The 15043-nt window shown below is 41.7% G+C and overlaps 1 protein-coding gene across 1 annotated transcript; it reads left to right on the top strand.

Annotated features, from left to right (window-relative positions):
* The first annotated feature begins 167 nt into the window (after window positions 1-167).
* Window positions 168-14005, top strand: ABCG8 (ATP binding cassette subfamily G member 8). The gene is made up of 13 exons (XM_049833924.1): window positions 168-330; window positions 1722-1826; window positions 2584-2740; window positions 4730-4968; window positions 5387-5519; window positions 7246-7515; window positions 9432-9597; window positions 9686-9778; window positions 10667-10866; window positions 10993-11069; window positions 12429-12696; window positions 13246-13373; window positions 13868-14005. The coding sequence occupies exons 1-13, from the start codon at window positions 259-261 to the stop codon at window positions 14003-14005; spliced, it is 2046 nt and encodes a 681-aa protein (XP_049689881.1). The 5' UTR covers window positions 168-258.
* The last annotated feature ends 1038 nt before the right edge of the window (window positions 14006-15043 follow it).

Raw genomic sequence — 15043 nt, 5'->3', positions numbered from 1 at the left:
CGAGAACAACTGTAGGTCATTAGCTGAAGCCACTATCTGATGTACCTTTAGCCCGAGCTGTTACTGTCCCAGAAGAGAGGAATATTTCCCCGTCCGCGGGGTCATGCCAGCCACAGAGGCACAGCGCGCCGCGAGAAGCGGTGCTGCAGTGAAGGTGCCTGGAAAGGGCTGACCTCAAAACCAAGAAGAGAAGGATTGCCAGTTTTCAAAGAGCCAGCAGTCAAACCACTGCAGGGAGCGAGGCCTTCCACTGCCAGCATGAAGGAAGCCACTGAAAATGTCCCTCTGGACCGTGCTGGCTTAAGCCAGGCGGCATGTGAGGGCTTACCGGTGAGTGAGACCTGTGGGGAGCGGGGAGGGACCCGACGGGCTGAGTCATCCCACAGCTACAGCTCTTGCTCAGGAGCTGGGAGAGGTGAGTGGCCAGCCTGCTGACCAGGCTTTCTCAGGCAGCAAGCCCTTATCTCCTTCAGCTCTGAAACAAGGAGCAGAAAGTGTCCTCGTGCCCCGACAAGAGCGCACTGGCAACGAGGCTGGTGCCACGCAAGCTGCCCTCAAGGTGCCATGGTGGTGGGGCCGAGGGAGGGGATCTTCAAACACATGGATGGAGCAGAAAGTCCTTGAGCACGCCTGGAACTGGCTTTTCCAGGACATGCTTTCAGGCTGTAAAACCAGCTCCTCACATTTGCTGGGGACCACCTATTTTTTAAAAAGTTAAGTTCAGTGTAAGCAAGAGCGCGGAGTGCTTTGGCAGCAGGGCAGCTTGGAGGGTGGCTTTTCAGGCTGCTGGGTGTCACGGTGCTTTCTGCTGTGTATCTAGACTGAAAAGATTAATCAACCTTGTTTGCTGTGAGGGCAGCATGTGCGCACAAAGGTTGTGGTTACCATCTGCCAAAGATACCACAGGCAAGATAGGGTCTGCTGTACAGGGAACAGGTACATTTGCCTTGGCTAGGATATGAGTCTGACTCGTAGGAAAGGCACAAGGCTGTGGGAGAGATATGGCTGTCTGGAGTAAAAACTACTGGCATGCACATAGAATTAAACCCAAAGCCAGAAAGCTGCCTCAGCAAAGAGTTCTTAATTGCAGCTACATGCAAAAGGTTAAACAAGCCAGTTAGAGACTCTGTTATTTTAACTGATATCTCAGAACACTAAGTTCCACTTGACGAACTGTGAATTTAATAAACAAAAGAGGAGAAAAGAGACTGTACTAGTGGTTGCACACCTACTTGTTTGTAAAGCCTCCAAGTTAATGAGTCTCTGTGAAATTCAATAACGAACATACTTCAAGTAAACCTTAATTTTTAGCTGCCATAACTTATGAATTTCAATATGCACCATTTTGATCCAGTAGACTAACACTGCTGAAGCAGTACTTTTTTCCCTCAAAAACCAGAAACAGAGTCCAATCTTTTTGTAGTGGCATAACATTTATCTCCATTTTGAAAGTGATCCCATTTAAACTGAAAGCAAATAGAAGAGCATAGCACAGCATGTTTGGCCCTCATACATGCCGCTAGAACAAAGTACGTTTCACACTGATTAACAGATAACTTATCTGAACCCTTCAGACTTTTGCACTACAGTAACTCACCAACAATACTGTTATATTTCATAAAATATATTTCCCTTTGTGCTTTGCCTTTTCTGAACTCAAAATTCAACAGCACTTTAGGTATTGTAATTAACTGTTGTAATTAACCTAATAACTTTTCCAGACCAAGGCCCAGGATACTATTTTTTGTTCTGAAGAAGATAACAGCCTGTATTTCACATACAGTGGAAAATCAAATGTTCTTGAGGTCAAAGAACTCAACTACCAGGTAAAAGTTGTAATTTATATCCCTCCTTTCAGCAGGAAGCGTATCCAGCAACGCCTGTTTCTATATGCAAGCCATTTTAAATGCCAAACAAATTTGAAGTTCAAACACAAAGTTCACATGACTGTTGCACAGTCAAATATACAGAAGTCTGGTGAGCAGAATCATGCTCTTGACTGCAATATTGACAGCAGGCTAAACCCTCCATTGTAAATATATCTAGTAAAGCTAGGGGATAAGACAGGAGAAACCTGTTTCTAGGGTCTGTTTTTTCTCAGTGTTGAGTCAAATTATTCCTCTGAGGGCTGGGGCAGAGGGACTTTCTGTCCAGCTAGGGATGGTAGGAGCCCTTGCTGGCAAGAATGGGTATGTAGAAGGAGACAAAGAGAGGCTGACTAACAAGGAGGATTTCAGGGAACCAGTGAAATTTTTCATGTCCCTTTGTGCCACCATGGCATCTGAAGTGGATTTCACAATTTTCAGGTTTGTGTAATTTCAAATTATATTAAAAATTTTAAACATTTGAAATTTACAATAGCAATAAATCACCAGAGGACAGAGACAGCTTTAGTGATTAACGGAAAAAGAAGCAAAGCATGAAAACCATACTTGACTGTAAAAGAACTTTCTTCCATGTATTTCTGAAAATTAACAGTATTATTTTAATATATTCTCTGCTTGTAACATCATAACTTTGAAGGTATGTATTGCTAAAGAGTTTATTGTTTGAATTGAAGGGACTTGTTTGTTTCTTCGTTAGGTTAACACGGCATCCCAGATTCCCTGGTATGAAAACCTCGCACAGATGAAAATGCCCTGGACCTGGACATCAGATCCCCGTTCTCACATGTCAATAATCCAGAATCTGAATTTAAAAGTTCAAAGTGGTCAGATGCTAGCTATTATAGGAAGCACTGGTAAGAGCAACCAAATTTCATTATTTGACCAACTCTCAGGTAAAATGTACACAGCCAAGAGCAATACTCTGCAGTCTTATGAATGGCAAAATCTAGCTGAGAAACAACTATTGGAAATGTGTCACTTAAATACATTATTTAAAATGTATGAGGAAACAAAAAATGATACTCGGGGGGGATTAAAATTTCTTTTCAAAACCAATTTTGTTAAGACTTGTACACATTTGCTATTTGTTTCCTGAGGTGTAACAGGGTATTGTTGTAACTGTGGCCTGCAGTCCCAGCTCTGCTGGACAAGAAACAGCTTCATGGCTCAGATTCAAAACAGGCCAATTGCAGACCTCACCCAGTAACATAGCAGACAAATGAGGCCAGACCCCATAAGAAAGATCAGTGGCAACTATGCATAGCCATAAGCAGGAATTTCCTTCTGACTGTAACAATTCTAACAGGATAAAATACCTCATTTGGATTAATTAAGAGAAACACAGAGGAAAAAAAAGACAGCTCCTCTTCTGTTTTAAAGCTGAAACCAGGACAGTTTGGCTTTAAAATGGGTCTCTGCTTTCTTACATCTTTTTTTTTTTTTCCTTTCATTTTCTGGTGGAACTGGTTTAATCTTCTCCAGGGTGAGGTTGACTAATGGAGAGATGGCCTTTACCCCATGTTGTTAGTTGAGTCTAAGCTCATCTAGGGGTATAAGAAGCAGATGCGTGACCTGTCAAACTGAAGTAAAAAGTACCCATACTTTGGAGGTAAAAACTCCCATGCTGTGTCTTCACTAGACTCCTACATCAGGTTAGCTCAGTGGTTCAGTGAAGATGCTCTCTCTCAAAGGCAAGGCATATTTACCAAAGAAGTTTTAACTTTATTTCTACAAAAGAGGTTTGTCTTCCCCATTGCCATGGGATTTTTTTCTTAGCACATATCCTTAATGTAACTGAAGTTGTACCTTAGAGATTCTCCTGACAATAAAAGGAAAAGCTTGTGATGAAATAACATATTAAGTTACAGATATAGCACCTTTGTAAGGTAACATACACTGAGTACAAACCCCTTTCAGCAAACTAGTCAAACTATTTTTAAAAGCTGTTTATCATCTATTTCATCAAATGCCTTAGTAAAATGGATCAAACTGCTGATGGGTTTCATGTTGTCAATGGCAATCAATATGTCACTCTTAAATAGAGCAATATGTGGTTTACAGATGGATGGGTTTCTTTTTTAAAATGTATATATTAAGAAACAAGTGTGGAGTTAATCTTTCAACAGGGAGACTAGAAATCAATGACATCTTATCATAATAAGAGAGCTCTGTGTGTTTACATACAGTATCATACAGCAAAAAGGAAAAATTCATTTGCTATTTAATTCCAAATCAGGTGGTGTTTTCATTGTTTTACTTTTCTTACCTCAGAGAATGAGCCAGCTTTTCTTAATTATTTAAATGACTTTTTGTCTTATTTAAGTCCTAATAATTTTTATTTCAATCATGATTAAGATTCTTGTTGTCTGTATAATTATTCAGAGCCTTAGTCATGCAGCTGTTCCAGCTGCCATTTCTAAATTCACAATTCCCTCCACAAAGCAAGCTCTTGCTCAGCATTTAGATCCCAGCCCTGCAGCCAGCGCAGGACACCACCTTTCACCTATGTTTCAAAAATGAAAGAGAGGTAACAAGAAGACAATCTTGCTTCTTGAGCTCATGGAGCTTTCCTCAACACCAAACTACCCAATTCTGCTGAGAAATGACAAAGGTTAAAGCCACATACTCCCTTCCAGAGGAGAGAGATTTCCTGAATGTGAGCTTAGAGTCAGTATTTTCTTTCAAGACAATTCTGTCTCTGTGGCTTTGGAAAAACTTCAGGAAGGGTTGGGGAAAAGATGTTAAGGAACAAAAAACTTCTATCCTCTGTCTGTGACTAAATCACTTTTCAAAATGATCCCTTGGAAATTAATTTCATTTACAATTTTTATTTTTCTATCTAGCTGGTGGAAAGACATCCTTGCTTGATGTGATAACCTGCCGTGATCATGGAGGCAAAATCAAGTCTGGTCAAATCATGATCAACAACAAACCCAGCACTCCCCAGCTTGTTAAGAAATGCATAGCACACGTGCGGCAGGATGACCGACTGCTCCCCCACCTGACTGTCAGAGAAACACTATTGTTCGTTGCCAAACTGCGCCTTCCAAAGTTTTTTTCAGACTCACAAAGGAAAAAAAGGGTAATTAAGCTGTTGGAAAAAAATAAAGTTGTCAAAAATGTGTCTGACAGGAATTATCCAAGAGAGCCTGTGTGTTTGGAGTCAGAACAGCTAATCTGGCATTTTTTAATGTAGATTATGAATTATAAACCTTTTTCTTCTTTCAAGATAGAAACCAGCAATTGTTCCAAAGCTCATAAAGAAATGACAATCTAGAGAAAGCATTAAAGAGGCTGAAAGAAGAACTGAATTGCTGATAGCTGAGTCTTTTTTAATGTTATCTCTAAAACCAAGAATTGTTTTCAAGTGTCTCTTGATCAGATAGCACTGAAATATCCAGATGAATTTTAACCACATTAATCGTATTTTCAGCTTTATCTAAGCACGAATGTGCAAAGAAACTCTTGCTTTATCTCTTTTACCCTTTGGATCCCCCCAGGTAGAAGATGTTATAGCAGAACTACGCTTGCGTCAGTGTGCAAACACCAGGGTAGGGAATGAGTACCTCCGTGGCGTTTCGGGAGGTGAGAGGCGGAGAGTGAGCATCGGTGTGCAGCTGCTCTGGAACCCAGGTAAGCAAAACCCTGACACCTTCCTTGTGTCGACCATAGGCCACTGGGGGAAAACGGGGCAGTAAATGAAGACAGGAGCTTTCAGGGAAGAGTCATGCACACAGTTGCCCCTGGGGCAGCTAGAGGAGTTCATACTCAGGACACTTAACAAGTCTTGCACCACCTCTGCCAGAGGTTACCTCTCCCTAGCAAAAATTAGACACAGTGACTGGATGTGGGTCCATTTGCTTAAATTGAAATCAGCACTGATCACAGATAATACTGTAATTATTATAGTAATAATTCTGTACATGGAGTGTTTCAGCAGCCAGCCCACATTTGCTTCTGTCACCTTTGCCACTGGAAAAGCGGTGACAGAGCTGGGTAGAGCTCCCTGGGAGCCTTCACCCGCTGCTCTCTAAAACCACCATCACACAGACTACTGAAAGTCACCTGAAGTCACCCTCACAGCAGTGCTCTGGATTGTGCATATCAACATGAGGTTTGTTTTTTATCTGACTGCACGCCACAAGTTACTTTGGAAGGCTGCTGGCCTATTATAACATGGAGAATTGTTTTCCTTCCCTCCAACCCAGCCCATTTACATGTGTAATGTTAACAGGGAAGGTAATTTTCTTGGCTGGATAGTCAGTCATTGCGGTCTTGTGCAACTCACTGACGTGGCTGGCTCATGCCACATGTGAACTAGAAACTTTCATCGTCTTCAGTAGAAGCAAACATGAGGCTAAATCTGCAGTTGATTTTGCAGGACTGAATCCCCCATCTGCTCTTATATATCAAAAGCACTACTGAACTTGGCTGAGCCTCCTGTTGAGCAAGATTTCCCGTCAGTTCTTCCACTGAGAAATGGATCTGAGAATTTTTTACTTGTATATAGTTGTATTTTTGTAATTGTGGGGCAAGCTGAAGTCTTTTTTTGTAAGAAGTGATGCTCAGGAATAGAGCTAGTGTGGAAATGTGCTAGTACTGAAGTAAAAAAATAATTAGTTCTAGGAGAAACATGTAAAGCTTTCTTTACATTTCAAACACGTTATACCCCTCAGCACAGAAACCATGTCTGTGTACAGACATTGCCTTGCGCTGATTGAGGCCATTAAGTTCTGTAACAACACAAACACTGCAAAGTAATAAAACACTTTCAAGTTTGTAACAACCCATTGCAAAACAAACAAACAAAAAAATCCAAACATACGCATATCTATTCATATATATGTGCAAATAGGTGCAAAATAGACCACAGGTTGGGAGGAGGAGGAGCTGTCTAAATTAATACTGTATAAGTATTTGCACATGAATAATGCAAGAGGTTTAAATATCGAGCATTTAGGTTAAAATATTTCAGTAGGCAGGATACAAAACTAGGAATAGTGTATTAATTAATATTAATGTACCTGATATTTGTACAGGCAGTGCAAAACTGCAGAGAAGAATTTAAATTTAATAAGGAACCTAAATCTGTATCTCAGTGAAAAAAAAAAAATTTGTTGTTTCCAGTGGGAGCAAGATAAGATTTAACATAATTACTCTTAGTCATCATGTTCAGTAAGATAGTGGAAGAAATTGCCGTTGTTGAATATTATGTGATGCTGGTATGAAATATACTTTGAACTTTAAAAAAAAAAGGAATCTATCAGTGAGATTTCATGCACTAGCACTATTTCACTTAGAACATATTTTCCAAATCAAACATGCTGCTTTCCACAGCTAAACTTATTGTCTTTGGCAGGAATACTCATACTTGATGAACCCACATCTGGACTGGACAGTTTTACTGCACATAACCTTGTGATAACGTTATCCAGACTGGCCAGAGGAAACAGATTAGTTCTTCTTTCACTTCATCAGCCCCGGTCAGATATCTTCCAACTGTTTGATTTAGTTCTTCTGATGACTTCTGGAGTCACTGTCTATTCTGGAACAGCTAGAGACATGGTCCAGTATTTCACAGAACTAGGCTATCCCTGCCCAAAGTACAGCAATCCTGCAGATTTCTATGGTTAGTATAAAGCACTGCCATAAAAAACTGTTACTGGAAATCATTTGCTTTCATAAGTGTATCAGCTAACATTGATTTTTATTGACCATAACTGTCTTGGAAATGCCTTATAACTGACTCAAATCAATACTGCAGCAAGTTCAGTTTTTAATAAGATCCTTACTTGTCAGTACAGGAAATGTAACAAAAACAAGAGGTATGGACAGAATCAATTTTAAATAATCCTCTTTCTAACCCTGCCAGGTGTAGCAACTCTTCCACATGCTTAGCACACTTATTCCCATGTTTTATCTGGTTAAACTTCTACCCTCATTGGGAGGAACTGATCAATTGCTTTCTGTAGCCAGTTCTCTGACTTCTGAATCAAGAAACATAGAAAGCTAGTTTCCAAGGGTGAGGAATAATACACACCTGGAGCAGTAAATAGGAAAGATGAGTGCTGCCCAACAGAGCACACTGGAAGAGAAAAAAGCCAACCCAGAACAACAATCCTTTTATTTCTATTCTCAAAGTTAACTACATGCTTCCAAATCCATTCTTCTGTTTTTTGCAACATGCAAAGGGAACCTGGCCTTGTTAATCTAATGGCAGTAGTCTCTTACCACAGAGGCTGATTCAGTTCCAGCCCTTAGGTCTTTGCTCTCAAGTTGGCTAGGAAACCTTGTACAGATACCAGCTGCAACGCTCTGGAGAAACCTCTTCGGCTGTGCCTATGTGGCAGGCGGTATCAGCTGTGCAGAGATAAACAGAAGTTACCCTCAGTGTCAAGGCCTGCAAAAAGACCTTTGTCACCACCATGGTTTAGAGCAGTCCTCAGCCAAGTGCAGCCTTGAGGAAGGCTTGCAGTAGCCCCATATATGGGAATGGAGAATATGAGGCAGTCCTGGGGAAACTTGTAGCTACAGCCTCTGGTAACAGAGACAAACCCCTACAACATCGAGGCTGGGAGGGATGAGAAAGGAAGGTGGAAGATCATTTAACAATGTGCACAGAGTCAGTACCCATAGGAAGAGAAATGTGGGCAACAGGAAGGTGGAAACGGGACAGGATGGTAGAGGATGCCACAGCAAGAAGGAGCACCTGATGGAAATGCACAAATGCTGGCTGTGTGTCTGATAGAGAAACAGGAGACCATGGTAGAAGGGAAGAGGTAGGACAGATTGCAACTCAGCTCTGATGGGCTCCTACTGAAGTGTCCAAACAGAGATGATCAGCCCAATGTAAGGAGTTACAAAGTTTGCAGCGATAGTTCTCTCAGAAAGCGTCTGCAAAATGTCATGTGTTGTAACTCTGTACTAAAGGTCAGCATTAGAAAATACTATTATAAGTTTAGATTAAAAAAAATATCATTTTGTTAAGTAAAAAAATAATGCTAAGTGAACTATTGTTGCTGCTACTATGTTGTCCATAGATAAAATCTTCTTGGGCTTTCTCAGTATCAGGGAAAGTTTATGGCACCTTTGTAAGATATAAAAAAAACAAAACAAAACAAAACAAAACCTAGCATTTTGCAGATGGAGAAAAAAACATGTAATTTAAGGCAAAGTCACATAACAGACTGTAAATGCCTACATGCCAGGAAGGAAATTCAAACTGTTTATTCTCAGCACTCCTCTCAAGCCACTATTAATTTTAGAAAAATCTGAAATAGTAGTTTAAAATATTATAATAAGCAATTATGAAATCTCTCAGTGATTCATTGAATGACTAGGTAAGAAACATCTCCCAAGACAAAATACACATTAACAATCTGTTCTTCTCTAATTACCTAAAGTAACTGATAAAGTTTTAACTGTTGTAGCTAATGCATGCCCACAGGTCATACTGTCTGTTCACGATGAAATCTCTGATTCTAAACACATCATAAAGTTATCACATCTGTAGCACATGGGCTCATGTCAAATAATGTCTTGCAGTTGATTTGACCAGTATCAATAAACAGACTGCAGAAAAGGAGATGGAAAGCCGAAAAAGAGCAAATACTCTTGCCAACTTGTTCCTAGAAAAAGTCAAAGATTTTGATGATTTCTTATGGAAAGTTACTGATGGAGACAATGTTGCAACCACATTCAGCAAGCAAAGGTAAAGAAAAGAGTGTTGTACAGCATATCTGGAATAACAGCTACAGCCTGTGCTAATCTTGATTTTTTTTCTCTTTTCTTTTGGGCAGGTCCCATTTAAATTCAGAAGAGGCTATCAACATGCCCCGCCATTCAAGTGACCAGTTACCAGGAGTCTTAAAGCAGTTCACTGTATTATTAAGGTAACCTTATCTCCAGCATAAACAGTTATTTATCATGCCTGTTTGTATTTTAAAGCATAAGAAAGAAGCACAAAATGAGAACTGAGTGCATGCTGAAAGTGCAGAGCTAGCGCTAGGCCTGAGCAAGTCACAGAGCAGAGGTGTTGCTATACCAGCTCACCCCAGCCCCCTGAGCAGGACGGCAGCCAGATGTACAGCCCCACCTTTCTGCCCCAGGGCTCCTTCCAGACACAGTCAGCTCCAGCTCACATCTCTGGAAGCCTGCAGCTTTAAGGAGCAGCAGAAGCCTCCAGGCTCTGGAACTGTGCATCGCAGTTTTGGGTACTGCCATCCTGACACATGTGCTGAAGTGTGGTGACTCAACCCTCAGCAAGCCCAGGCAGCCGCATGGTAGGCTCAGGCATTGCCATCCTCACACCTCTGCCTCAGATTTGAAGCCAGGAGGCTTCACTGATTATAGCCAGCACAGGTAAGTATTGTAGTTGGGTTCCATGCTTATGTACTCAAAAGAAACACGATCAACTGAATTAATACATGTAGAACATCACTACGAGCATCAGCCGTTACTAGCATACGCTACAGGTCCTTAACAGAGAGACTTCTATAACTGAAGTAATTGCTTCTATGTCTCTGAAATCAGACTGTCCCACCCCCACTGCCTTCCTTCAAGCTTTCAGCATTTCAGACCTGAAATACTAGGCAGCTACAGACACCCAATAGCTTTGATTAGGTAAAATCCTTTACAGAATCCGACAGCCCACCTCCCATCCTACTCAAAGTTGGCAAGTTCCACGAACTGATTTTAGCAGAGCGTTTGGGGCAATGTATCTGAATATAACTGGCATTAGTAAGTACTATACCTTATGGTCAATGTTGCTGTTTTCCTAGTCGTCAAGTCTCCAATGACTTCAGAGATCTTTCAACGTTATTAATCCATGGATTTGAGGCCCTTCTCATGTCATTATTAATTGGATTTTTGTACTATGGCCATGACAAAACCAGACTCTCTATTCGTGACACGACAGCACTGTTGTACATGATAGGTGCACTAATCCCATTCACAGTGATTTTGGATGTTATTGCCAAATGTAAGTGTCAGTTTTCTTGTAAATGGTACAAGCAATCAAAATCAGAAAATTCCTAAATCAATGAAAATATTATACTTATTAATGCAACCCTAGGATGAAACAAACCTGTTTGTTCCTACCCTGCAGGTCATTCAGAAAGAGCTATGCTTTATCATGACTTGGAAGATGGAATGTACTCTGTTAGTCCATACTTCTTTGCTAAGGTAATTGATTCTGTTGCCAGAAAATAAAACAGCTGGCTTTAACATTAAAAAGCACAAACCAAACAAAGCCTTGTTGCATACATTCATATCAGATTTTGTTATTTTGGGTCTGCCAGCTAAGGCTATCATTCTTGCTTCCTTAGCATTAATGGGTTAAACCTCACACTACTTTAGATCTGTTGCCATAAATCACGACTGAGATCCCACCCCAGAAAAGCCAAGGAAGAATCTCTCACTGGGTTGTTTGTCCAAAATTTGAGAAATCTCAAACTCAAATTTGAGGGTTTAGACAGTTTTGCATACCTGCATATTTTATTCACTGAAGCATCTTTGAAAGTTTGATTACATGTCTTGATCTGTAAAACAAAATATTCCTATTAAATGCTGAAGCAAAGGTAAAACAACCATGGCAAAATGCTAACTGTGATATTTCCAGTAGTTGTTTGGGCTTGTACTGGTCAGAGACAAACAATTGTATTAAGTGCATATAGAGCCAGCGTTGCTGGAAATAAATTTAGAACTTTTAAAAAAACCCCCCACATTCTCTTTTTCACAAGGGTTTAGAAAAATCCCTTCTTTGTGATGTTGCCACTGTTAGATGAGCTCTGCCTGCCATGGCATCTGTAATTTAGGTTTCCATTTCTGCACAAGATTTTAAATGCTTATTAGTGGTTGCCAGAGAAAAATATTCTTTGCATTGTGTCACAAAGATTGCACATTATTCATAGAGAAATCGATGTAATTTGTTACAACCTTAGTATTAGAAGATAGTAGCAACCCTCTTTGGAAGAATTAATCATAACACTCTCTATACATATCTTCAGATATTTGAGAAAATTCTAAGCATGTTTTTGTTTTACAACGAGTTTAGTAGTTACTAACTGGCCTGCCTTTGGGACAAAGTAAGGAAGTGACCAACAGCCAAATTTGTCTCAAAGCTGATCTCACACTAGGTTCAACCAAATTTGGACAAAACATAGAGTTGCCATGAGTCAGTAACAGTGTTACTGTTATCAAGCACACCAGTTCTCAGGGAAAGTTTCTTAAATTCTCAGAAGCTGCCAAAACTGTAACAAAATGTCTAATCTGTAACAAGAACGCTCTCAATTTAATAATTAGTTATAGGAATTGTCATAACTGGAGAAAAAATTAGTGAAGATTTCAATTTCTGTTGTGGATTGGTTTTGCATGTCACTGACAACACCAAACAGGGAGATGATTGCATTCTAAAGGAGTATTTGCTGTAGTTTTTATGAGCAGTCCATAAAAACATTAAGGTACATCTCAGGTGGTTCTGTAATTATCATTTGACTTAATCTCTGTTGGTTTTTTTGTTGTTTTTTTTTTCTTCCTAAACAGATTTTAGGGGAGCTCCCAGAACACTGTGCTTTTGTTATAATTTATGGGGTTCCCATCTACTGGCTGGCAAACCTCATTCCTGAACCAGAACATTTCCTGCTGAACTTCCTCTTGGTGTGGCTGGCTGTCTATAGTGCCCGCGCGATGGCACTTTGGGTGGCAGCACTGTTACCAACGTTACAGCTTTCAGCCTTCTTCGGCAATGTCCTTTTCACATCATTCTACCTGAGTGGTGGTTTTGTGATAAGCCTAGAAAACCTCTGGACAGGTAAGACAAGGCTCCCACCATTCCTCTGAACTGAAACATCGATGGCTTTCATCAGCAACTGGTTTTTGTGAGGCTGAGTGTGTCCTGTGCAGGAAAACTCACCTTTATTCCTACCTTTGCAATTATCTTCTTGGGTGGTGACAGTGGAGTCAGGTCATTCATTTTACATCAGTTTCTCCATCTGAAAATGAGGTAACAAGAAGTCTGGTTAAAAAAGCACTAGTGAAAGGCTCAATTCTTACGTGTTTGCTAAATTTTTCAATAAAAAGAATTCTGTTCAGTAGATGAAGATTGAGCTCTAGTGAGACTTGTTTGACAGCCATGGATATTAGCGCTCTCCTAATTTTCCATCTCCACATAAAAATATGAAGTATATCTGCCATATTTGTCCCATAATAAACTGTTATATGTTTACAGCCTCTGTTTGCCAAGAAATTAGAAAAAAAAACCATGCTGTATTTGGCAGCAACATAGCAGTTTTTGAGGTCTCAAATTTTGTGTATGTGTATCAACTTCTTTCTTTCTGTCTTTTTTTTTTTTTTTTCCCAGTTCCATTTTGGGTTTCTAAAATCTCTTTTCTCAGATGGAATTTTCAAGGCATGATGCAAATTCAGTTCACTGACCTCACATACGAAATTGCTGTTGGAAATACTACTTTTCAAATACCAGGGAAACTTGTAAGTCACTAATAAAAATTGTTTCAAATGTTTGATAACCAATTAGAATACCATTTATATGCCCATCATATATAAGTAGATTTTGTAGGCCTCAAATCTGGCAAGCACTAAACCAATACGTGAAGTCACATTACATGTGGCGTATTTTAAATTTGTCCCTACAGGTGTCACTCCTTTTATGCCTTTCTTTTTAGTGGAAGAGAAAAAAGGAAAAAAAGAAAGAAAAGAACAAAGGGCAAGTATTTCTACACAGGCCCCAACTACGTGCTTGCTGAAATTGTTCAGAAGCCGAACTGCCTTCCCCTGAAATTCCGCAGCCACTAGACATAGCGTAGCTGTAACCAGCTGTCGAACCACTCTGAAAGACGCATCCACCTGGAAACCACGGGGAAGGGCGGCAGGGGCCAGGGAAGCTCACACGTCAAACACACTTCCCAGATCCAGCATGAAAAATCTTGTGGCGGTTCCTAATGTTGTGTCTTCCGCGGTTACAGGTCACCCGGGCCCTGGGCCTGGACTCCCACCCTCTCTACGTAAGCTACCTCGTCCTGGCGGGTATCGTTGGCAGCTTCCTGCTCTTGTACTACTTATCTCTGAGGTTCATCAGGCAGAAATCCAACCAAGACTGGTAACAGCAAACCTCGCAGAGGGGGCAGCAGGTTACGGCGTCCCCCGCAAGAGGCCCGGGACAGCCCGCAGCCTTCGTTGTGGTCACGCCGGCAGCCGCCCGGGGAGAGCCGGTCCCTGCTGCGAGCGGGGAGCGGCGGGCGAGGCCGGCCCGGCCCGGCCCGCCACAGGGTGGCAGCAGAACACCGGCAGTGGGAAGGCGGGCCGCCCTGCGCCGCAGGGCCTGCCGGCCAGCGGGCTTCGGCCTGCCGGCCAGCGGGCTTCGGCCTGCCGGCCAGCGGGCTTCGGCCTGCCGGCCAGCGGGCTTCGGCCTGCCGGCCAGCGGGCTTCGGCCTGCCGGCCAGCGGGCTTCGGCCTGCCGGCGGTTGTCTGACGGGCGGTTCCTCTAGGTGACCGGGCGCTTACGAGTCCTCCACGCCTTGAAATACGCTGAGCTATGGGCCACCGGTGTCAAGGGCCCCGTCCCACTTTGCAGTAGCTGATGCTCTAGTCCACGGCGTTTGAACGCGCGGCGATCACGCACTTAACGGGGAGAGCTCCGAGAGGACGGGATCAGCACACACCGGGCACGACTTTCTGTAGCGCATACAACGTTCGGTTCGGCGCTCTGACCAGCAGCGTCGAGGAAGGCAACGCGGCAGACTTCGCTGATGCTTCGGGAGAACGTGCAAGGATGGAAAACACAACTGCTAACTGTTCTGTGCCATTTCTAATCGCTTACGTCGTTCAAGGCCCTGCCTTTGTGATCCAGTTAGATGCTGTTGATGCCCCAAAGAGGTATTTACTCACTGGATAGATGATTTCTTGTAACAGCTAAAATTGTCTCACCTTCTTGGATTATTTTTACAGCATAAACACATACCTATTGATTGTTATTATTCACATCTCTCTCCATGGCAATACAAATCATAGCAATTTGCCGAGTTTGGTTCCTAAGATTCTCAGGTAGAAAATACCAACCTGCCTCTCCAGTAATTAAAAATTTAATGACGCAATTACAAAATGCTTGTAATTGTGCACCTAGTTATGCTCAGCCATAAGAC

The sequence above is a fragment of the Accipiter gentilis genome, chromosome 30 (assembly GCF_929443795.1).
Source record: "Accipiter gentilis chromosome 30, bAccGen1.1, whole genome shotgun sequence".
Classification (NCBI taxonomy): domain Eukaryota; kingdom Metazoa; phylum Chordata; class Aves; order Accipitriformes; family Accipitridae; genus Astur; species Astur gentilis.
Note: the sequence above shows the minus strand (reverse complement) of the source record. Positions and strands in the feature narration are given on the sequence as shown.